Genomic DNA, 22,860 nt, shown 5'->3' on the forward strand with positions numbered 1-22,860 from the left:
AAGTGATGAGGAACTGAGAAAATCCCTTGTAGGAAAACAAGCTCTTCAGATGGTATGAAACACACTGTAAATTGTTTTAAGAACTGATACAACGCAGAACAGGATTGCCAACAGAACGTATTGTTTATTTCCTTCTGGTTACTCTCCTTTTTTTACACCTGTCTGCCTGTGTCCCTTTTTTTCTAAAACCTGACGACCCGCCTCCTCCCGTATAACACCAACCTTAAAGGGCTATGGCAACATTTAACAACTCTACATCCCTTCCCTTAAATAACACTTAGAGACTAAACATACAAACATAGTATTCGAAATTAACTAAGGAATAAGTACAACATAACGTAACATTGTGGACAACTAAAAAGACTGTCCTTAACGAGTGAAATAGTCCTGATAATGGGGATTGGGACGGCTAACTCTTCCTGAACGAGTCACTACAGGCTGGGCAATTGCAGCAGCAGCACCAGTGGCAGGTGCTTCACCCTGAGATGGCATCACTGCAGGTGACAGGGGGGTTGAAGGAGGTGGAGCTGGTGAAAGGGGCCTATAATCATCCTCCACACCTTCAGCGGGTGCAGGCTCTTGAACATGGAGAAGGAGACGTCGATTTCTTGTGCACTGTCTGCCCTGAGAGGTTACCACATAGCTGTTAGGTTGAGAGGCAGCGCCCTGTATGACTGCCAGTTTATCGAAACCCCGAGCTGTCTGCATCCTTACTGTCTGACCCTGTTGTAAAGGTGGAAGGGTGTGGGCATTGCGATCATAGTATGCTTTGCTTTCCTTTCTCCTCCTGGTCAGCACTGTCTTAACGCCACGGCATACAGAGGGTGTCATTCTGTCTTTCAACTCAGGAAGAAAAGTTCTTGTACGCCTGGAGAGGAGGAGTTGGGCAGGAGATGGCAGGTCAGCACGTGGAATATTACGCAGATGGAGTAAAGCAGCCTGTATGTCACTGTGCTCCCTATGGCACTTCTCCAGCAGATGTTTGGCGGATCGCACGGCACGCTCTGCGAGGCCATTAGACTGAGGGTAGTGAGGGCTACTCCGAATGTGCTCGAAATCCCATGCACGTGCAAAATCTGTAAAATCACTGCATACAAACTGCCGTGCATTGTCTGTCATGAGCGTCTGGGGAATGCCATGGACTGCAAAGTGTCTCTTAAGTTTCGCAATTACCGTGATACTCCTCATGTCAGGTAGATGGTCGAGCTCGAACCAACCAAAGAACGAGTCTACTAGAACCAAGTGCATTTTACCATGCCATTCAAATATGTCTGCAGCAGTGAACATCCAGGGGAGTTCAGGAACATTGTGCAGCTGCATAGGTTCTCTTGAGTGATGGGGCTTGAGGGCATTGCAAGGAGCACAATGAAAGAGTGCTCTCTCTATATCACCATACATCGTGGGCCAGTACATTGTTTCTTTTGCCCTTTGTTTTGTGGCCACCAGACCTGGATGGCCTTGATGTAGCTGACTCACATAGTAACTTTGTAGCGATGGTGGTATTAGGAGTCTCTGTCCACGAAAAATCAGTCCATCCTCAACAACAAATTCCTCTCTCATGGCAAAGAATGGGCGGAGATCATGTGAAAGCTCTTTGAAAGAGCTTGGCCAGCCACGCATTATCATGTGAACAAGTCTTTGGCATGTGGGATCAGATTTAACTACAGATCAGAGCTCTTCTGTCCGTCGCGATGAGAGAACTTGAAGCGTCATTACCTCTAGCAAGTCATCCGAAAGGGGAGGCTCAGTGGAAGGGAGATGAGCACGTGATAGGGCATCAGCGACAAAGAGCTTCTTGCCCCGTTTGTAGATCACATCAAGACTGTAACGTTGGAGCTTGAGCATCACGCTTTGAAGACGTGCTGACGCAGTGTGTAATGGCTTTTTTAAGATTGTGATGAGGGGTTGGTGATCTGTTTCCACAGTCACGGGTCGACTGTAGATGAAGTCATGAAACTTCTGAGTTGCAAATACCAAGGCTAACATTTCCTTTTCAATTTGGGCGTACCGAGATTCAGTAGGTGTTAAATCTTGCTTTAACAGTTCACGTAGAGGGCCTGTGACGTCACTATAGTGTGGAATGAACTTCGATAAGTAGTTGGTCATGCCGAGAAACCGTTGCAGGGCCTGTTTGTCCTCAGGCTTTGGCATTTGGCGGACAGCTGTAGTCTTGTCAGGGTCCGGTTTAATGCCGTCAGCAGTCAGGAGGTGGCCTACATAGGAGACAGAGGTGACACGAAAGTGGCACTTATCCGGGTTTAATTTCATGTTACAGGCACGGATTTTGTGAAGTATCTGTTTCAATCGCTCATCATGTTCCTGTAGTGTGCGCCCCCAGACTAGGATGTCATCTACCACGATCTGACATGGTTGTCCCTCAAAGAGATGCTCTATGGATCGCTGGAATACTTCACTGCCAGTGGAGATCCCGTAAGGCATGTGCAGGAATCTGTACCTGCCAAAGGGTGTCATAAATGTGGTCAACTTTGATGATGCCTCATCTAAAGGGATTTGCCAAAATCCACATTTGGCATCGAGGATACTAAAAACCTTGGCACCTGGCATATCAGCTATGACCTGCTCAATGGTTTTCAATGGATGATGTGGCCTTAGGAGCGCCTTGTTGAGATGCACTGGATCTATGCATATCCTTATAGAGCCATCTTTCTTCTTGGCAGCAACCATGGCAGATACCCATTCCGTGGCATCAGTTTCAGGGGTAATGACACCCAATTTAGTCATTCTCTCAAGCTCTGCCATGACTTTTTCCTTCATTGCAATGGGCACTTTCTTAGGAGCACATACAGTGGGCACTACTGACTCATCTACCCGCATGTGATAAACGACAGGCAGTTTGCCAAGCACTGTGGTGTCAAACAGATCACTGAACTCCTGCACCTCTGGTTCTTGGTTTTGCAGTGTGCACATGTGGTCCCAACTGTATCAGACCCATTGCTATGCTGTCTTGCAATCCAAGCAGTGGTCTCACATTACGATCTACAACATGGAATTTGAGTTGGCCTTGTTCACAGTCTAATATTGTGGTGCCCTCAGTGTTGATAGTTTGCCCACCATATGCAATGAGATTCACTTTTTCAGCAGTGTTTATGTGAGCTGAGGGTACAATGAGGTGTAGCTGTTGGGCAGATATAATGTTGCATTTTGCACCTGTGTCCACTTTCAGTTTCAACTGGCCAGACCCATGTTTCAGATGTAGTGTTGTAAATATTTCACCTTTCTGAGAGACATCATCCACTGTCTCGCAATAGAAAGTGTCCTCAGGGACATCCAGAGTTGTGTCCAGTTCATTCACTCAATTAGACTTTTCTGAATTGTGCTGCAGTTCGCTTAGGATGATAATCACGACTCTGAGACTGTGGTGCTGTTTTGTGTGATGGAGCCGATCTGCAGCACTTTGCAAAGTCGTTCCATTTACCACAGTTGTTGCATTGTTTATTGAAAGCAAAACACTTGAGTTTATCAGGGGCGTGGTATCTGTTGCAGTTGATGCAGCGATCTTGTATGGTACAGCCTCGTGTTTCAGTTCTTTTGTGCTCTTTTCGGATTGCTCATATAACAAGCATATATTAACTGCAGAGTCCAGCGTGAGCTTTTTCTCACGGAGCAGTTGTTTCCGCACACTGTCACTTTCAATCCCGCAAATGATGCGGTCACATATCAGTTCGTCATTTAATTGTCCAAAGTCGCATTTTTTTGCAAGTATTTTCAGTGTGGAAACATATGACTGAATGGACGCACCAGGCTTTTGATTAGTTGTGTTGAAGACGTGTCTGTCCATTATTATATTCTTTGCGGGCAAGCAGAGTTCAGCAAACTTTTGCAGCAAGACGTCGGGATCTTCCTTGTCCTCCCCCTCAGCGTACGTGAAAGCCTCGGATTTCTCCACCGCGTCCGGACCCGCTAAATTCAGCAGGGTATAGGCCTGCACCTTCTTCGATTTGTCTGACAGACCAGCGTTGCAATATATACGCCATCCTTTTTCAAATTTGCTCCAATTGTCAGCTATATGCTCGTCGAAAATCAGTGGATCAATACGGCGGAGACCTTGTGCCATGTTCAACCACTTCTGACAATTCTGTAAATTGTTTTAAGAACTGATACAATGCAGAACAGGATTGCCAACAGAACGTATTGTTTATTTCCTTCTGGTTACTCTCCTTTTTTTACACCTGTCTGCCTGTGTCCCTTTTTTTCTAAAACCTGACGACCCGCCTCCTCCCGTATAACACCAACCTTAAAGGGCTATGGCAACATTTAACAACTCTACACACACTGACGTTCGTTTATTTGTTGTAACCCTGTGTCACCCCTACTCTCACTCTTAGCTTAGATTTTTTTCAGAATTAGTAAAGCAATTTTGTAAGTACATTTTATCAAGGAACTTTTATCTAAGATCATTTTATCTGCCTGTTCACTTGCTGCCTAATATATCCCACCCCTTGACAGCTGCCATTGTAATGAGATAATCAGTGTTATTCACTTCACCTCTCAGTGGTTTTAATGTTATGGCTGATCGGTGTATTGTCATGTTAGCGATATATTAAACTCTTATTAGCTTTTAAAGCAATAAACTGCCAAGTCAAGATGCTTCCTAGAACCTACAGCAATAACACATTTCAAATCAAACTAATAACATTTGAATTTAGATGATTAATTCTTCAAGAATGTGCATAACAATGGCTTTAGAAAAAATATTTATTATGCATTATGCAAGTAAAAATTTCTGTAATTATCACTGAGCCCCAATTATGAAGCAATACATATCTTTATGGATAAAGAATAATTTTATAGTGAAATGGGTAATTTGGGTTTTAATGGACAGATAATAAGACTTTACTTAATGCCAATATTGTCTTTCTTAAAATATACTGTTACCACAACTTGTAGTCGGTGCAAATGTGATTGTAAACCTTTAAAAACAAATGAACATCATAGACAGAGAGCTGAAGAAGTGAATGTAAAGATGTAAATAGCTCCATCTTGTGAGAAAAGCATGGCTGTGCTCCAGTCATGTGTAGTGCTTTTTGTACAGTGTAGTTGTGTTTCCTGTCACTGTGGGCCTCAGAGCGCAGTAGTACAGTGCAGAGTCTGTCACTGCAGCAGAGGAGATGAGCAGATCCACTTTCTTTCCCATTTTATCAAGTTTAATAGACAATCGTGTATGAGGTGGTTTAGCTTTAGTGACACGTTCTGTGGATTCATCAATCAGCAGCAGAAACTCTGGTCTTGATCAAGGTTTTTGTTGATACCAGTGGAGACTGTAAACTGATCCAGTATATGTGCAGGACAGTGTGATGTTGCTGCCTTCAGTTACAGATCTGGAGGTTTGTTCTGGTTTAATGCTGTTGTCTGCAGCCTCTGCTATAAAAACATTATAATAATAGAATCAGCATTTATTAATAATAAATTAAAGTGGAAATTGTGGTCCTTGGTAATTATAAAAATTTATAGTTACATGTGCAATGTATATGACTTACCGATATCAGCAATAGTGAAGAAAAGCAAGAAGAGGAGTAACATTGTTATCCTGAGTGTTTAGTTCAGACCTCTAGCTTTAGAAATAAATGCCAGTGTTGTGTATTTGAGATTGTCTCTGATGTCTCTACATGTAGCTCCACCCACTCATATTTATTCATTTATTCATCACAACTCTGCTTCCTCTCATACTGCACAGGTAGCCTATCAGATTATTGTGTTAATTTGAGGACATTAAAATCATTCATTTGGCTGGCAGATGGGCTTCATACATAAGCTGTATTGGAATGGGGCTAAGAAGTAGATACCATAAGTACACCTCACAAAAGCTCAGATGGAGACATTATAGTAATGTTTTAGTTTATTATTGTGCTGTTACTCACCCCAAAGCATGTTATGTTTCTGTTTACATTTCTTAATATATGGGCATAAAAACAATAAATCTGGTATCTGGTCTCTTTAATTCATGTTATGACTCTGTAAATATTGTAGATTTCATTGATGCTGTTTTACATGTCACTTGAGATGAAGAGTAAATGAGCTCTGAGCATATTTACTGCCTCCTGAAGGCATTTTACAGGGCCATAATACTTCTCCATTCCCTGTAGTTACTGAAATACCACATGGATGGAGGTAGATCTAACATGTACATGTCATTTGAAATCATTTACATTTCAGGCAGGTAATGTGCTTTCTTAACTGGTGTGGTTCTGCATGCAGTGTTGCTTGTCTCTGTCTCTTTGTTTCTGTTTCCTTTGCAGCTGCTGCACTGTGAGCTGGTGTGTGTAAGCAGACCCAACCTTCTTGTGTGGAGGACATTGTGTTTTATATTTTGTTTTTTATTTGGCACAATTCTCAGTTATGCAGATTTTCAGTTTGTCACGTCCACCATGGACAATTCCCCTCCAGACCACCAGAGGGCTCCCTTACTCACATTTTTTGAAATTCTTCTTTTGTTGTCTGCCCCACTTCCTTCCTTGTTTGTGCTCACCTGTTTTGTGTTCCTCTAATTAGTTTCCCTATTTACGTTCTGTGTTTTCCCTCCTTAGTTGTGCAGCATTGTGTGTGTAGTTGGTGTGGCTGCTGGTGTGTTATTTGCAGTGTGAGTGGTTTTTGGTTTCATGTTGAGTTTCCTTTTCTTTGCCTCGCCTCAGTCTAGTCCCTTGTTTTAGTTTTTCTAGTTTTTGGTTTCATTGTCTGTTATTTTTAGTTGTAGAAGAATTATTAGTGTGAGGTACAGTCAAATTATTTGATAGATTTTAAGGGAAGTTATTTAGATTGCTGTGTTTGGTTTCACACTTTCTCCTCAGAAAAAAAAAACATTAGTTGGCTGGTTCTGTAGATTACGGATGTCAAAATCCGGTCCTAGAGGGTCGACTAAAGCTGTTAAAGAATGAGTTGAATTAGGCGTTACAGCATGGAAATCACCAAACTGCTGGACTCCAAACCTCCAGCACCAGAATTTAGCAGCCCTAATGTAGAGAAACATACAGCGGAAGTGGTGTTCTCTTTCTACATTTCTTCCAGAATTCAAAATGACAAAGCTTTTACCCAAGACATTCTTCATATTGACAATATTGGTCAGTTCACATCTAATGCAGCTGGAGAATAAGATCAGTGTCCCCATATCTTTTCAGTATCCCTATATCTTTTTGTAAAGTACATCGCAGTAATAAACTGTGTGGCTGTCAGTACCTCTGCTTCACTGAAGCTTCACATTAAGGCATCTTCACATGAACATTTTAGGCAGAACACTGCAGAACTTTCAACTCCTCAAAACCAACAAAAGATCTCCTAAGATAATGTTTGATGCTTTCAGAACGCTTGAATGTAATTTCAGAATACTATGATAGAGATGATGATGTCAGAATTAAGTAAGGACCAGACTAAAATCAGGAAGAACTGTGCTGAGAGGAGAATAAGCTGCCAAATGAGCATCAGAAATATACTTTATAAAATGAAAGGAAGAAAACTGAAATGTTAAATCATTATTTCACATTCTCACTTTAAACAAATCCGACCTTCTCTCTGTGTGTAGACTCTTCATTCTGCTGATGAGGCTCAACACTGTATAATAAAACTGTAGTTTTTGTACAGTGCAGTTGGATTTCCTGTCACTGTGGGCGCCAGAGCACAGTAGTATAGTGCAGAGTCTGATACAGCAGCAGAGGAGATGAGCAGATCCACTCGTTTATTATCATCATCAACTTTAGCAGACATTCTTGGGGGTCTGTTGGGACTCAGATCTCCACGTTGAGAAATATAAAGAAGGAACTCAGGTTTAGATTTTGGATATTGTCTGTACCAGTGCAGGTAGTTGTTTGCTATAGCACTGCTGGGTTTGTAGTTGCAGGACAGAGTAACATTAACACCTTCATCTACAACTTCACGAGGGGAAAGTGGCTGTATTGAATCTGCCATGGAGTCACCTGTCATAGAGAAGAGAACATAATGTTTTTAACCTTTACACAATCAAACCAGAACTACATAAGTCACACCCACATTCTGATGTTTCTTAACACCACACAGAATAATTAATCACTAATTCAACACTTAATATTTCTGAAAGAACAAAAAGTCAATGTAGAACTCACCTAGTGAAAGCCACAGACACATGAATATAACAGTGAACATGATGAATGGTCTTAGCTGAGTGAAAATATTCTTTCTGTACTCTGATATGTTAACATGATAAAGGTTGATGAAGCTCCGCCCCACAGCATCACATGACAGTGTCCCCAATGTTACTGACAGATTGTTGACTTGCTGCATCCTGACATTACATTCAATGACCAATAAATAAAATAACCCTTAAATGTGATCATTTATTTATCAGCATCTTTCTGAAAGCTTTATTCTCAGTGTACAGATGAATACATCACCTACAGAACAGATAAATAGACTACAGTTCATTGGGGAAAAAATAAAAATCCACATTTTGTGTACAAAATTTTTAATTGTTTAATTTCCTGAACTTTTCTTGAATTTTTTTCTTCTTAAAAAAAGACACATGGTTGCAGAGGGAAAGTAGCACCTTTCTGTCAGTAGCTGAGTTTATTGCTTTATTTTGCCCCCTAGTGGAATAACAGAGACTCACACTTTTATTTCTGAATCTTTCCATTCAATTACTTCCACAACATAGTTTTAATTTAGAACAAAATTCATTTCTAAACGTATTTGGTGGGCCAGATTAGCCAGTATCCCACTGGATAAATGTTAACTTCTAAATTTTGTTTAGCTAATACTAAGTTATTACATTCTGCCTTTTTTTTTTAATTTAGAGATTATCAACTTAAAATACATGAAACATGAAATTTCACCTTATAAAAGCATGCCTGTGACAGGTCCAGTTCTTTTTGTCATTGATGTTGTCGTTATTCTGCTTGAGTAAAGAAATTCTGTGCAATTCAATTCTTTTTACAGTTGCTGTTGTCACAAAGCAGCTTTACAGAAATCTGGATGGAGAATTAAGCAACAGTGGCAGGAAAAAACTCCCTGAGATGACGTGAGGAAGAAACTTTGAAAGGTGAAACAGAGACTCCATCCTCTTCTGGGTGACAGCAGATAAAGTGTTTGATCATTAACTATAGGAGCCACAGCAGTAGAAGTGAGTCAGGTTCAGGCACCGGCATCACAGCAGCACAGCTGGATCCAGAGAGAGAGAGAGAAAGAGAGAAAGAGCAGATTATTAGGAATACTAAGAGCATACAGTGGCTTAATGATATTTTTGTCTCATTACAGCACACTTACTTCACAGAACAGGGTTCCAGGTTTGATCCTGAACTTTGGTTCCTGAGCATGTTCTCCCAGTGTTTGTGGGTTTCCTCTGGGTTCTCCAGTTTAAGTGATTATTTTTATGTAGATTTCATTACTTTACATTTACATTTATGGCATTTGGCAGATGCCTTTATCCAGAGTGACTTACAGAAGTGTTTAATTAGTCTCTATCAATAAATACATCCTGATACTGAGAGAGAGCATCCAAAAGTAGCAATTCTCCTGGTCTCCTGGGATCACAAATACCCCAAGCACATTCCAGTGCTTAATGGAGAAGTGCATGGGAGATATAAATTTGCACAAAGTGCTGGGATTGTCTTCTCCAAAACACTGGAAGACTTTTATACAACTGGTCTAGAATCATTTCCTGACATGTGCATCTTAATGTAAAATTTTCTTATCAGCCCTGACAGTAAGGTAGCTAAACTCCAGTCTTGCACGCAGATGACTCGGGTTTGATAGTTAATCATGATGAGGTTCCAACACCTTGGGTTCTGTAGATATAATATTTTTAGATTATTAATGTGAGAGAGAATCTATCAATGTAGCTTCGATTTAGCTAACATTAGATAAGTGGAGGGATGTACTTCGGAATGTTATTTAGGCCATAAGTTATAACTTATTTAGGCCATGCAAAGGAGTGGAAACAGACCCAGAAAAAGTAAAGGCATTGAAGACCTGGCCAAGACCACAAACTGTAAAAGAGTTGAAGTCTTTCCTTGGCTTTTTGGGCTGTATCATGCAAAGGAGTGGAAACAGACCCAGAAAAAGTAAAGCCACTTAAGATAATAGGCCGAAAAGCCAAGGAAAGACTTCACCAAGGAAAGACAACTCTTTTAAATTTGAAGTCTTTCCTTGGTTTTTCGGCCTATTATCGCAGGTTAGAGATTATTAAAAGATTGTAAAGCCTCTGATGAAAAAGACTGCGCTGTCATCAACTGCATGCACTTTACTAGATCTTACAAACTGATTAATTTTCTCACAGATCTTACACTGTTTTCCATACGCCAGTCAGTAGCGTACCATGCTCACTTCTACATCATTTGCAGATAAACTTGCTTGCTTTCTCTTGCTTTCTTTGAATGAAGCAGGTAAACAGCTCCCCCTCCTGAGAGAAAATCCAGCTTCACTTTTTGTACAGTGTGTTTGAGTTTTGTGTCACTGTGGGCTCCATGGCGCAGTAGTACAGTGCAGAGTCTGATACTGCAGCAGGAAAGATCTCCAGATCTACTTTCCTCTCATTTTTACGGAGTCTGATGGATAGTCTTGGGTCAAGTTGTTCAGCTTTAGTGACATCACCTGTAAATACTGTAATCCTCAGCAGAAACTCTGGTCCTGATTGAGGGTTTTGTCGATACCAGTAGAGATAGTCAGCTGATTGATCATATGTGCAGGTCAGTGTGGTGCTGCTGCCTTCACTTGAAGATATGACGGGTTGGTCTGGTGTAATGCTGCTGTCAACAGCACCTGCTGTAAAGACATTGCAACAACATAAACATTTCTATTTTCATTGCTTAAGGACGTTATTTTTTTTTTCACCAACTGAATCATCATGTTTAGGTATCAGTACAAATCTCCAGCATCCACCTAAAGTTTGTGTATAATATAAATGACTTACCAATGTTTTTAACAGCTATGAAAACAAAGAAGAGGAACATGATTGTTGTGAGTGTCTCTCTTGCAGTAGATATAAACGGCAGTATCTCTGTGAAACTGTCTAAACTGTATCTCACCACATCTAGCTCCTCCCACTTTTACTTAGGCGTAGTCAAGTGCTCTGGCTTTCCACAACCCCAGAAGACTTGCCTCATTCCAGCTCAACTGGATCAGCTGCAGGATCCTGAACAAGAACGTTATGAAAAACAAAACACAGTTCAGTAGAAATGGAAGAGGAATTGGGCCATGCGCTGAGCATGTGTTAGTGGCACGCCAGGACTCATCTTCATCCCCGCAGTCAGCCCAGCTGCATGCTGGGTAGCTGGCCCAAGTGACTGGTTTTATTTTTGGATATAAGTAAGTCATATAAACATAGGTCTTTGTTTAATTTACCCAGCTAAGCAGCAAATGTCATTAAAGTTCAGCATCTTTGCATGGAGCTAATTTGGAACACAAGGATCCAGAACCAGATAGTGAGTGTTCATTCCTTCATTCATATTCAGTCTCCACTTTATCTGGTCATGGTTGCTGTGAATCCAGACACACAATTTCAGGAACACTGGGCACGAGGTAAGAATCACAGCTTGGATGGGATGCCAGCCATTCACACACTATTCAAAGCTAGAGGTAATTTACAGTTGCTGATCCACCTACCTGCATGTTAATGGGAGGTGGGAGGAAACCAGAGAACCTGGAGGAAAGTGTCTGATTTTAAGGAAACTCCGTGGAGCAAACATGCCTTAACCAATGGATGGAAACTCTGCAAGGTGAAAGAATTGTGTTCCCAAGTCACATTGCCATGTTATTTAATTTTGATGATTTCTGTGACACTATAAACACTATTTCCTTGATTTCAGAAAGTTTATATCCAACTAATAATATGTGATCAGATTTAATTCACTCTTTGAGTTTGTTACAGTACAGAAAGATCAGAAACATTCTCTGGACACGATATCAGAATCTATTACAAAGCTGGGATGCAGTGCAGCTGCAAGTCAAACTAGGATCCTTTAAGCTGCATTTCATTATAATGCCCATATGATCTTCCAGGATGAATCCTGCTTCTCCTATTCATATCTACAGTTATACTCGTTTAGAATGCGTTATCTGTTTAATCCAAATAATGTATTTGCATTTGGTTACATTCCTACTGGATCAGTAACTAGAATGCTAATTGTAGGCAGAGTTTACTGTCTTTTCTTCTTCTTGTTATTCTTCAACACTTTCATTTGTGAGGTCTGTGTAGGTTTTTGTACAGTGCAGTTGGATTTCCTGTCACTGTGGGCTGCAGAGCACAGTAGTATAGTGCAGAGTCTGATACAGCAGCAGAGGAGATGAGCAGATCCACTCGGTTATCTCCAGGAACTTTAGCAGACATTCTTTGGGGAGGGTTGAGACTCAGAGCCCCACGTTCAGAAATATAAAGAAGGAACTCAGGTTTAGATTTTGGATATTGTCTGTACCACTGCAGGTAGTTGTTTCCTGTATAACTCGTTGTGTATCTGCAGGACAGAGTAACATCATCACCTTCATCTACAACTTCACGAGGGGAAAGTGGCTGTATTGAATCTGCCATGGAGTCACCTGTCATAGAGAAGAGAACATAATGTTTTTAACCTTTACACAATCAAACCAGAACTACATAAGTCACACCCACATTCTGATGTTTCTTAACACCACACACAATAATTAATCACTAATTCAACACTTAATATTTCTGAAAGAACAAAAAGTCAATGTAGAACTCACCTAGTGAAAGCCACAGACACATGAATATAACAGTGAACATGATGAATGGTCTTAGCTGAATGAAAATATTCTTTCTGTACTCTGATATGTTAACATCATAAAGGTTGATGAAGCTCCGCCCCACAGCATCACATGACAGTGTCCCCAATGTTACTGACAGATTGTTGACTTGCTGCATCCTGACATTACATTCAATGACCAATAAATAAAATAACCCTTAAATGTGATCATTTATTTATCAGCATCTTTCTGAAAGCTTTATTCTCAGTGTACAGATGAATACATCACCTACAGAACAGATAAATAGACTGCAGTTCATTCGGGGAAAAAATCCACATTTTGAGTAGAAAATTTACAAACAACAAACAGTTGTTCAATTTCTTTAACTTTTCTTGATTCTTTTTTTCGTAGACATGGTTACAGAGTGAAAGTAGCACCTTTTTTTTGTCAGTAGCTGAGTTATTGCTTTATTTTGCCCCTAGTGGAAAAACAGACACTTGCTCTTTTCCCTCCAAATCTTTTCATTCAATTACTTCAATTTTGCAGCAGTTGATTAAAATTGTTTAACTTCAAGCCAATGTTGCTGTTATTGTGTTTCAAAATATTTTTTATTGCATGAAGGCCATATATAATGGAGGGGTGTACAGGAGTATTCTGTTTATGTGTTTATTTTGCTGTGTTAGTTTTAAATTCCTCCTGAAATGTGGGAGTTGGTCATCTGTAGTGGAGACTTAGAGAGGAAAATGAGAACATCTGTAATTCATCCAGATTTATAACCATATGTTATTTAAAAGTGCAGTAAAGCTTTGTTCATAGTTATTAACATTTTTTTGACATGCAGAAATATGTGAAATTTATACTTTTTTCATAACCAGTAATTTAAGGTATTTGAAGATGCTGGAAATATTTGAAATATTACACGTCGCTCAGCTTTTCCCCGTACATGTGTGTCTGTGAAGGTCTCCTACAAATGTATGATGACTATATTGCAGATAATCTAACAGATAGAAAGAAAGGAAGGGAGAGTCACAGAGAGTTGAGAGGGAGAGTAGTGGAAAATTACTGACACAATAAACTAATACACAATATACAATAAATATAAACTTGACCTTGACATTATCTGCACCTGGATATCTTCATTTCTCTCTCCACTTGGTGGAAAACACACATTCCACCATGCTGAAATCACATGTACACCTTTAACTCTGTGTAACCCAGTTACAAAATATAAAAGTTTAATAAACAAATAAATAAATCAATCAATAATTATAAAGAAGATATATGTTACTCTCAGTCTAAGTTGATGTGAGTAAGCAGGTTGATAGTTCATCTTCAGCAATGAAGCAGATTCAAAAACAAATAGCTGACCTCCAAGCCCAACTTGCAGCTTTCACCACATCCAAAGAGGGGAATCAGAGAAAACTAAAATGACGAAGGAAAAGAAACCCAAGTCAAGCAAAGATTCCACGTTCAAGAAGCAAACATTAACCAACCCTGTAGAGTAAGCAGAAAACCTAGGCCTTCCTATTGCTTTCAATGTGGCAAAGACGGCCATATCACCAACAGCTGCAGCAATCCTCTAAATCCAGTACTTGGTTCAGCAAAGAGAAAAGAGCTGCAGATAAAGCAGGAGGTTTGGGAGAGGGACGATGGAGCTAAACAGAAAACATCCCACTCTTTAAACTAGGAGGAATTCCCGTTGAGGAGCTGATGGGAACTAGACAACAGATAAGCTCCAATCAGAGGCCTAAAGTAAATGCAGCATTTAATCATCACACTGTACTTCCAAAAGGGTTGGTTTGAAGTGAAATTACAGCCAATGTTAAACTGGAAAGAATTGATTGCAACTGTTTAATTGATACTGGATCACAGGTCACAACAATTTCCCAATCATTCCATGATCAGTACCTCTCCGAACACCCTATTAAACCTGTGAATGATGTGCTGGAAGTTGAAGGAGCCACCGGTCAAAGAGTCTCATATATTGGATGTGTGTAGGTCTGTGTTCAGTTGTGTAAAGAGTTCATTAACTCAGAACCTCAAATGCAGATATTAGCCCTGATAGTATCAGACACACGTTCCAATGGCAGTGTACCAGCCAGAATAGGGACAAATACTCTCATTTGAGGCGCATGTAGATAATGTAAGCAGGTTAGCATTTTTCCACCTCAGAAATATTGCTAAGATTAGAAATATACTTTCGCTAAGTGATGCTGAAAAACTAGTCCATGCATTTATCACGTCCAGATTAGATTACTATAATGCTTTACTATCTGGATGTTCGTCTAGATGCATAAATAAGCTTCAGATAGTTCAGAACGCAGCAGCGAGGCTCCTGACTAGGACTAGGAAGTATGAGCATATCACGTCAGTCTTATCTACATTACACTGGCTCCCAGTAAGATTCCGCATCGATTTTAAAATATTACTCCTAACCTATAAAGCATTAAACGGTCTCGCTCCGCAGTATTTAAGCGATATGTTAGTACCTTACGTTCCGCCGCACCTACTTCGCTCTAAGGATGCAGGCTGTCTATCAGTACCACGCATTGCCAAAACCACGGCAGGGGGCAGAGCTTTCTCTTACCAAGCCCCAAAATTATGGAATAGTCTCCCAGTTAATGTACGTGAAGCAGACACGGTCTCAGTGTTTAAGTCGAGGTTGAAGACTTATTTATTTAACCTAGCATTTAGCGACTAGTGTTTTAGACAAAGGAGTAGATCTGGGGGACTCGTGGATGTAACCCTAACCCTTCACTCTGGACCTGTCCACCGGCAATGCTTCACACTGCCAGGAAAACGCTTCAGCTGTTTTCTATGGACTACACCAACACACATTGTGCTCACACACACACACACTACAGTGTAAACCCATATGAGTATGGGTTCTCTGTTGAGTCTGGTTCCTCTCAAGGTTTCTTCCTATCACCATCTCAGGGAGTTTTTCCTTGCCACCGTCGCCCTGCTTGCTCATCAGAGACGTCACACACACACACTTCACTTTACTTTTGTTTGTGTAAAGCTGCTTTGAGACAATGACCTTTCTAAAAAAGTGCTATACAAATAAAAATGAATTGAATTGAATTGAATTAAATACTCTGGATTCCATTTTCGAGCAATACAGTGACATTACCTCCTTGAAGTTTGACATTCCAAACTTGAAGTTTGACTTTGGAGATTCTCCTCTTTCGGAGGAGTGGAGAATGTGGATGAGTGCAGAACTGAACAGTTATTCTGATGTTTTTGCACACCATGATCTAGATTACAGTCATGCAACAAGGGTCAAGCACAGAATCAAATTGTCAGATGAAACACCATTCAAGCAGTGTTCCCATTCCCTGCATCCACGAGATTATGAGGCCATTAGGAAGGACTTACAATCCCTCCCGGATGCAGGTGTTACAACCCCAATTAGTCTAGGGGTATGTGGGGAATAACACTTATTTGATTATTAAAAAATGTGTGTGTCAGGGACCAATAACCAGTAGTGCAAATCAATAGAAGTGATTTATTTATCTATATACAAGTGGAAAAATGTGTAGTGCCAAGTGATATTGTAAATAATTTGTAAATATTAACACTAATACTTAACAAGACATCAAAGGGGAAAAGGGACGCGAGCTGCACCAAAGCAATGAAATGAACAAAACAAAACAAGTCTAACTATTTTGTAACCCTCTAACCTAACTATAACAAAAGATAGAAAATAAATCTTCAGCATCCAGGACCTACTCTATCTAGCCAAACCAAAAGTACAGAGGGTGGTGCTCGCTCCTAACCTAGTGTGGCTAATACAAAAAAAACGGACCTCCTGCGTGCTGCACCATGTATGTCACGTGACGTACTTACCTGTCCCCTTTTCCCCAACACTAACAGAGTCACAATCAGGGTAACGAACAATAAATTAACTATATAAACAAGTGACTAGAACAAAGCAGGGGGAACATGGAACAATTGACATACTAGAACAAAACACAGTAAGGCAGCGTAACTAGAACACAGAACAAACAGAGGTACCAATGAGTTTAGTTTTAACAACCAGAACAACAACTTCTCCATGAACGAATGGCTGCGAGTTTTAAATAGGCGGGGTCAGAGGTGGATTGGTTGTCACGTCCGATGACATCAGCGGGGATAATTGAGACGGACAACGGGGCAATTGCTGCAGAGAGAGTGAAAGAGAGGGAGGGCGATCGAAAAGGGGAGGGAACAAAACACAAAAACACGCGGACATACCTTTACAGCAGGCATCATCTGAAAATCTGAATCCCTGTTTTCATCACCTATCGCGGTGGTACGCAAGAAGAATGGCAACGTGAGATTATGCGTTGATTATCAGAAACTTAATTCACAAACCATTAAAGATGCCTATGCATCACCTAACCTGGGAGAATCTTTCTCTGCACTCAGCGGGTCTGAGTCGTTTTCGGTGACGTACCTCAAGTCAGGATTCTACCAAATAGAAATGGAGAAAGACAGCTTTTGTATTCCCCCTAGGATTATGGGAATGGAATCGTATGCCACAAGGAATGACAAATGCCCCAAGCACATTCCAACGCTTAATGGAGAAGTGCATGGGAGATATAAATTAGCACAAAGTGCTGGTATTCCTGGATGATTTGATTGTATTCTCCAAAACATTGGAGGAGCATGAGGTACTGCTGAGAAATGCCAATTCCCTTCTATATATAGTGCAATTGTGTAAAAGTCTATTTAGTTGAAGTTATCAACTGTTCACTTATGGAGACTTGAGTGCAAAACTGTTCATAGCAGTTGCAGTCCAAAGCCATCTTCATGGTTTCTAAGTGGAACCATCCTCAGTAATCTCATGTATCTTCAGGCTGTCCATGTGAAGCCATCCTCAGCAGCAGCGAGTGATTTCCACATGATGAGAACTTCAACCAGAAGTAGGGCATCAGGATGGATCAGGCAGGTCCTGAGAGCAGAAGGGGTCAGGATCACTGGTATCTCAGGAGCAGCATGTGTAGCCCGACAGAGAGAGAGAAAGAATAAGGGAGAGAGCAAGAGAAACACAGATTAGTAGGTATGCTAATTATGGTGTGTATCTCACTATGTACAGTAAGTTGTATAGTTGAGCCATTTCTGAACACAGCTCTGTGTGGATTCTGTATAATAGTGCTGTATGTGCTGAACTTTACACATGAGGGAACACGTCTCTAGAAGGCCACACCCAGGAAGTGCTGCTGTTGTAGCATAACTTTGTACAGATCATCACTTCACAGTATCAGTGACAGCCTGTGTTGTGTTTGAAAATTTAACATCTATACAAAAATCTAAGCCTCTGCCAGTTTGGGTGTTTTCTACATTATTTGTACACTAAAAAAAGAAAAAAAAGTGACTGGTGAAAAAAAGGATTTGGTATTTGCCTGTTAAAATCAATGCATCACCTTTAGCAACAGCCTCCTCTATCTGGTCTTCCCAATGGACAGTGAGTTCCAACATAACCACTTGCTTAGAACAGACAGAAGTTAAGACCAAATCTGGCCTGAGTGTCGTCCTTGCAATGTGTTCTGGAAACTTCAGCTGCTTCCCTAGGTCAACCTTCAGCTGCCAGTCAAGAAAGTCAGAAGAAAGTGGCTACTAAAAATGTTTGAATGGATTCATGAATGTCTACAACCAGATATTCCTTTTTTTCGTATTGCTGCTGTCCTCATATAATCCTAAAGGTGCCAATAAAAATTTATATCAAGTCAACAAGCTGCATCAATTAGTAGATAGAAATTTATAATATACATAGAGAGAATCCAGTAAAAGGACTGAAGAGCAAATTACTGAACTTTATTAGTTTATTTCCCTTCAGTAATAAAACTGTAGTTTTTGTACAGTGCAGTTGGATTTCCTGTCACTGTGGGCCGCAGAGCACAGTAGTATAGTGCAGAGTCTGATACAGCAGCAGAGGAGATGAGCAGATCCACTTGTTTATTTTTATCATCAACTTTAGGAAACAGACGTGATGGAAGAGGGTCACTTTTACGGCCATTTGCAGTGATGTAAAGTAGGAACTCAGGTTTAGATTTTGGATATTGTCTGTACCAGTGCAGGTAGGTGGTTGCTGCAGCATTGGAAGTGTTGTATCTGCAGGACAGAGTAACATCATCACCTTCATCTACAACTACACGAGGGGAAAGTGGCTGTATTGAATCTGCCATGGAGTCACCTGTCATAGAGAAGAGAACATAATGTTTTTAACCTTTACACAATCAAACCAGAACTACATAAGTCACACCCACATTCTGATGTTTCTTAACACCACACAGAATAATTAATCACTAATTCAACACTTAATATTTCTGAAAGAACAAAAAGTCAATGTAGAACTCACCTAGTGAAAGCCACAGACACATGAATATAACAGTGAACATGATGAATGGTCTTAGCTGAATGAAAATATTCTTTCTGTACTCTGATATGTTAACATCATAAAGGTTGATGAAGCTCCGCCCCACAGCATCACATGACAGTGTCACCAATGTTACTGACAGATTGTTGATTCTTACTGAAGCATCCTGGCTTTACATTCAGTATCACATTATGTAAATTATACAAAGCATTATATATAAAGGTACTATGTCTGTATGATTGAAGAACTGTAGAGTCTATATTATTGTGCAAAGTAGTATTCATAATCAAAGAAGTCAACATCTCTGGGGGATGTGAGCAGGGTCCTAGTACTTGGCCCACAATAAGAAAACTGACTACGCCATCTTGTGGAGAAAGGAGAAAGACTTTAACACACCAAGGGTTTTTGTTTGTTTGTGTGGTTTTTAGCTGAACCCTACCACTATGCCCCAGTTTGCACTAAAAAAGGGGATGCTGGGAATAAGAAGTTCTTTTTCATTCACAAATCATAACAAATAGTAATTTGCAGAACATAACTTTATTTAACTCCTGAACTTGTACAGAGCCTCAGCTGCTTCACTGGAGTTCAGCTTTCTATCTAATGTAACTGAGTAAGATAAAAATGTGTAGCTGTCGTGTGAATCCTTCTTTATTCTTCTTTCCTGTTTCTTTCAGCTGCATATGTTACCACAAATGCTGTTTGTGTCTGTGGTTAACTGATAACAAGTTGGTAAAGGGAGTATCTTTGATGTGGTTTTAGAAACTTCATATAAACCATCGTTATGTTTTTGTACAGCCTTTCATTGACTCTGTATTACTGTGCTGCTACTCTGAGAGCGCAGTGATAGAGTGCAGAATCTGAGAGCTTTAGACCTCTGATAGTAAGTTCAGTAGAGTCTCTGGTTGTTTTTGACTCTAATCGAGTGTCAGTGGGTTTGCGCTCTGTAGTTGCTGACCTTGCGCCTTTATACAGTGAAAACTGTGGTGCGCTGTTAGGATATTGTTTGTACCAGTAAAGCCAAATGTTATTGCTGCTTGACTCATATGAACATTTCAGAGTAACAGTGTCTGTTTCTTTCCTGATAATGTTGGTATCTTCATCCTTCGGCCCAATTTTATCTGCAAAACTGCCTGCTGTAGAGAAGAACATAAAGAAATAAATCTGTGAAGTATTTTTGTAAACAAGTTAAAACATTATCTCAGGAAATGACTATCTTAATGCTTCAAATATGGGAAGTAATTAATAAAATTAATTAATTTATTAATGAAAGTGAATTACCTGTAGCTAGAGTGAGAATCAGTGGTGTGTATCTCACTATGTACAGTAAGTTGTATAGTTGAGCCATTTCTGAACACAGCTCTGTGAGGATTGTGTATAATAGTTCTGTATGTGCTGAACTTTACACATGAGGGAACACGTCTCTAGAAGGCCACACCCAGGAAGTGCTGCTGTTGTAGCATAACTTTGTACAGATCATCACTCCTCTTGATCTTCAGTCACCTCGATGCTTTTTCTACAGCTTCATTGATGTCCTTGGTGCCTCTTCTTTCCTGCAACCTTCTGACACCAAGGAAGCTGAGTGTCTGATGTAGAGATTGCGCTGCAAAGCCCCTACAGTCCACCTCAATGGGGTCACAGTGGAGCTTCCACCCTTTCCTTCTACATTCCTCTACCAGTTCGAGATATTCTGCCTCCTTATGCTCGGGGGCCTCCTCTATCCGGTCTTCCCAAGGGACAGTGAGTTCCAACATAACCACTTGCTTAGAACATTCGGATGTTAAGACCAAATCTGGCCTGAGTGTCGTCCTTGCAATGTGTTCTGGAAACTTCAGCTGCCAGACACGAGCTGAGGCTAGCAGCCCAGTTGAGGCCCTGAGCTCCACCTGAGGTTTTCCTCCCGCTCTGACAAAGGCGATGTTGTGTCTTATTGGGAGCTGATGTTTGCTCTGTTGGATTCCCGTGTAGATGGTGTCAGCTACGGCCTTCAACACCTGGACATGGAACCAATGGTGCCTTCCCTCTCCCAGGGCTTTCTGGCAGCAGCTCAAGATGTGCTCAAACAAACCTCTTCTCAGGCACAGTGGGTATGCCGGGGTGTTGGCTAGACACCAGCAATGCAGGTTGGATGGGCTTGGGAGGACATCATACACTGACTGGATCAGAAACTTGAAACTGGATCAGAAACTCAGAAACAGGTGATCTTATGGGCAGTTGTATGGTCTCAATTAGTCCAAGCTCCCTCTGTCTCAGACTCGCTTCTGCCTGTTCCACTGTCTTCTGTGCCCACCACTTCTTCCCAGTTCTAACTCTGCCTGCTGAGGAGACTCTGGTGTTGGTTGAGTCTCTGTAAAAAAAAAAAAAAATAGCACCTCTCACCTTTGACAATTGTCAGTGCATGTCTACAAATTGGTCATTTTAGAGGAATCCATTTCTTAGGAATCAATAAAAAGTGTTTTCCTGAGTGTGAGTTTAGAGCTCTAGATAAAGACGCAGACAAGAGACATTAAGTTTGTACTTTTGTTCACTAATCTAAGGCCCTGCTCATAGTTTATAATCTGCACAGACAGGAAGTTCAAATCTGATATCATCTGAGACTACAAATCTGGACCAACTACCCTGTATTTTATTAGGCAGTGTTTTTGTACATCACCCCAGTTTCCTCAGAAATCATGCTGATAGATGGACTTAGCTACTCTAAATTTCCTCAAGGTATGAATCACTGTATGTGTGTTTGATGATCTAACCAGAAGAAAGTGGCTACTAAAAATGTTTGGATGGATGGATTCATGAATGTCTACAACCAGATATCTCTTTTTTATATTGCTGCTGTCCTCATATAATCCTAAAGGTGCCAATAAAAATTAATATTAAGTCAACAATGCGCATCAATTAATAGATAGAAATATACAATATGCAAAGAAAGAATCCAGTAAAACTAGGATTGAAGAGCAAATTATTTAACTTTATTAGTTTATTTGCCTTCAGTAATAAAACTGTAGTTTTTGTACAGTGCAGTTGGATTTCCTGTCACTGTGGGCTCCAGAGCACAGTAGTATAGTGCAGAGTCTGATACAGCAGCAGAGGAGATGAGCAGATCCACTCGTTTATCTCCAGGAACTTCAGCAGACATTCTTTTGGGGATGTTGGGACTCAGAGCTCCGGTTTGAGTAATATAGAGAAGGAACTCAAGTTTAGATTTTGGATATTGCCTGTACCAGTACAGGTCATTGTTTTTACCACTTGTTTCATATTTGCAGGACAGAATAACATTATCACTTTCAGCTACAGCTTCAGGACTGTAAAAAAGTGGCTGTATTGAATCTGCCATGGAGTCACCTGTCATAGAGAAGAGAACATGATGTTTTTAACCTTTACACAATCAAACCAGAACTACATAAGTCACACCCACATTCTGATGTTTCTTAACACCACACACAATAATTAATCACTAATTCAACACTTAATATTTCTGAAAGAACAAAAAGTCAATGTAGAACTCACCTAGTGAAAGCCACAGACACATGAATATAACAGTGAACATGATGAATGGTCTTAGCTGAATGAAAATATTCTTTCTGTACTCTGATATGTTAACATCATAAAGGTTGATGAAGCTCCGCCCCACAGCATCACATGACAGTGTCACCAATGTTGCAACACACACTATATATATATATATATATATATATATATATATATATATATATATATATATATATATATATATATATATATATATACACACACACTGATCAGCCATAACATTAACCCCACTGACAGGTGAAGTGAATAACGTTGATTATCTCGTTACAGTGGCTCCT

General features: G+C 40.3%; 3 gene segments (V, D, J or C); all 3 read right to left on the minus strand.

Annotated features, from left to right (window-relative positions):
• Positions 1-7,626: 7,626 nt before the first annotated feature.
• LOC128318199 (T cell receptor alpha variable 12-3-like) lies at positions 7,627-8,130 on the minus strand (the record flags this gene model as incomplete). The annotated part of the segment is given in 2 exon segments: positions 7,627-7,925; positions 8,091-8,130. Coding segments are annotated over 2 exon segments (339 nt in total), but the record flags the coding sequence as incomplete, so codon positions are not given.
• Positions 8,131-10,335: 2,205 nt separating this feature from the next.
• On the minus strand, positions 10,336-11,000 carry LOC117597178 (T cell receptor alpha variable 5-like). The segment is given in 2 exon segments: positions 10,336-10,743; positions 10,892-11,000. Coding segments are annotated over 2 exon segments (384 nt in total).
• A 7,554-nt stretch (positions 11,001-18,554) lies between these two features.
• On the minus strand, positions 18,555-19,061 carry LOC128318207 (T cell receptor alpha variable 12-3-like; the record flags this gene model as incomplete). The annotated part of the segment is given in 2 exon segments: positions 18,555-18,856; positions 19,022-19,061. Coding segments are annotated over 2 exon segments (342 nt in total), but the record flags the coding sequence as incomplete, so codon positions are not given.
• Between the last annotated feature and the right edge of the window lie 3,799 nt (positions 19,062-22,860).

Source organism: Pangasianodon hypophthalmus, chromosome 4, assembly GCF_027358585.1.
Source record: "Pangasianodon hypophthalmus isolate fPanHyp1 chromosome 4, fPanHyp1.pri, whole genome shotgun sequence".
NCBI classification, from domain to species: Eukaryota; Metazoa; Chordata; class Actinopteri; order Siluriformes; family Pangasiidae; genus Pangasianodon; species Pangasianodon hypophthalmus.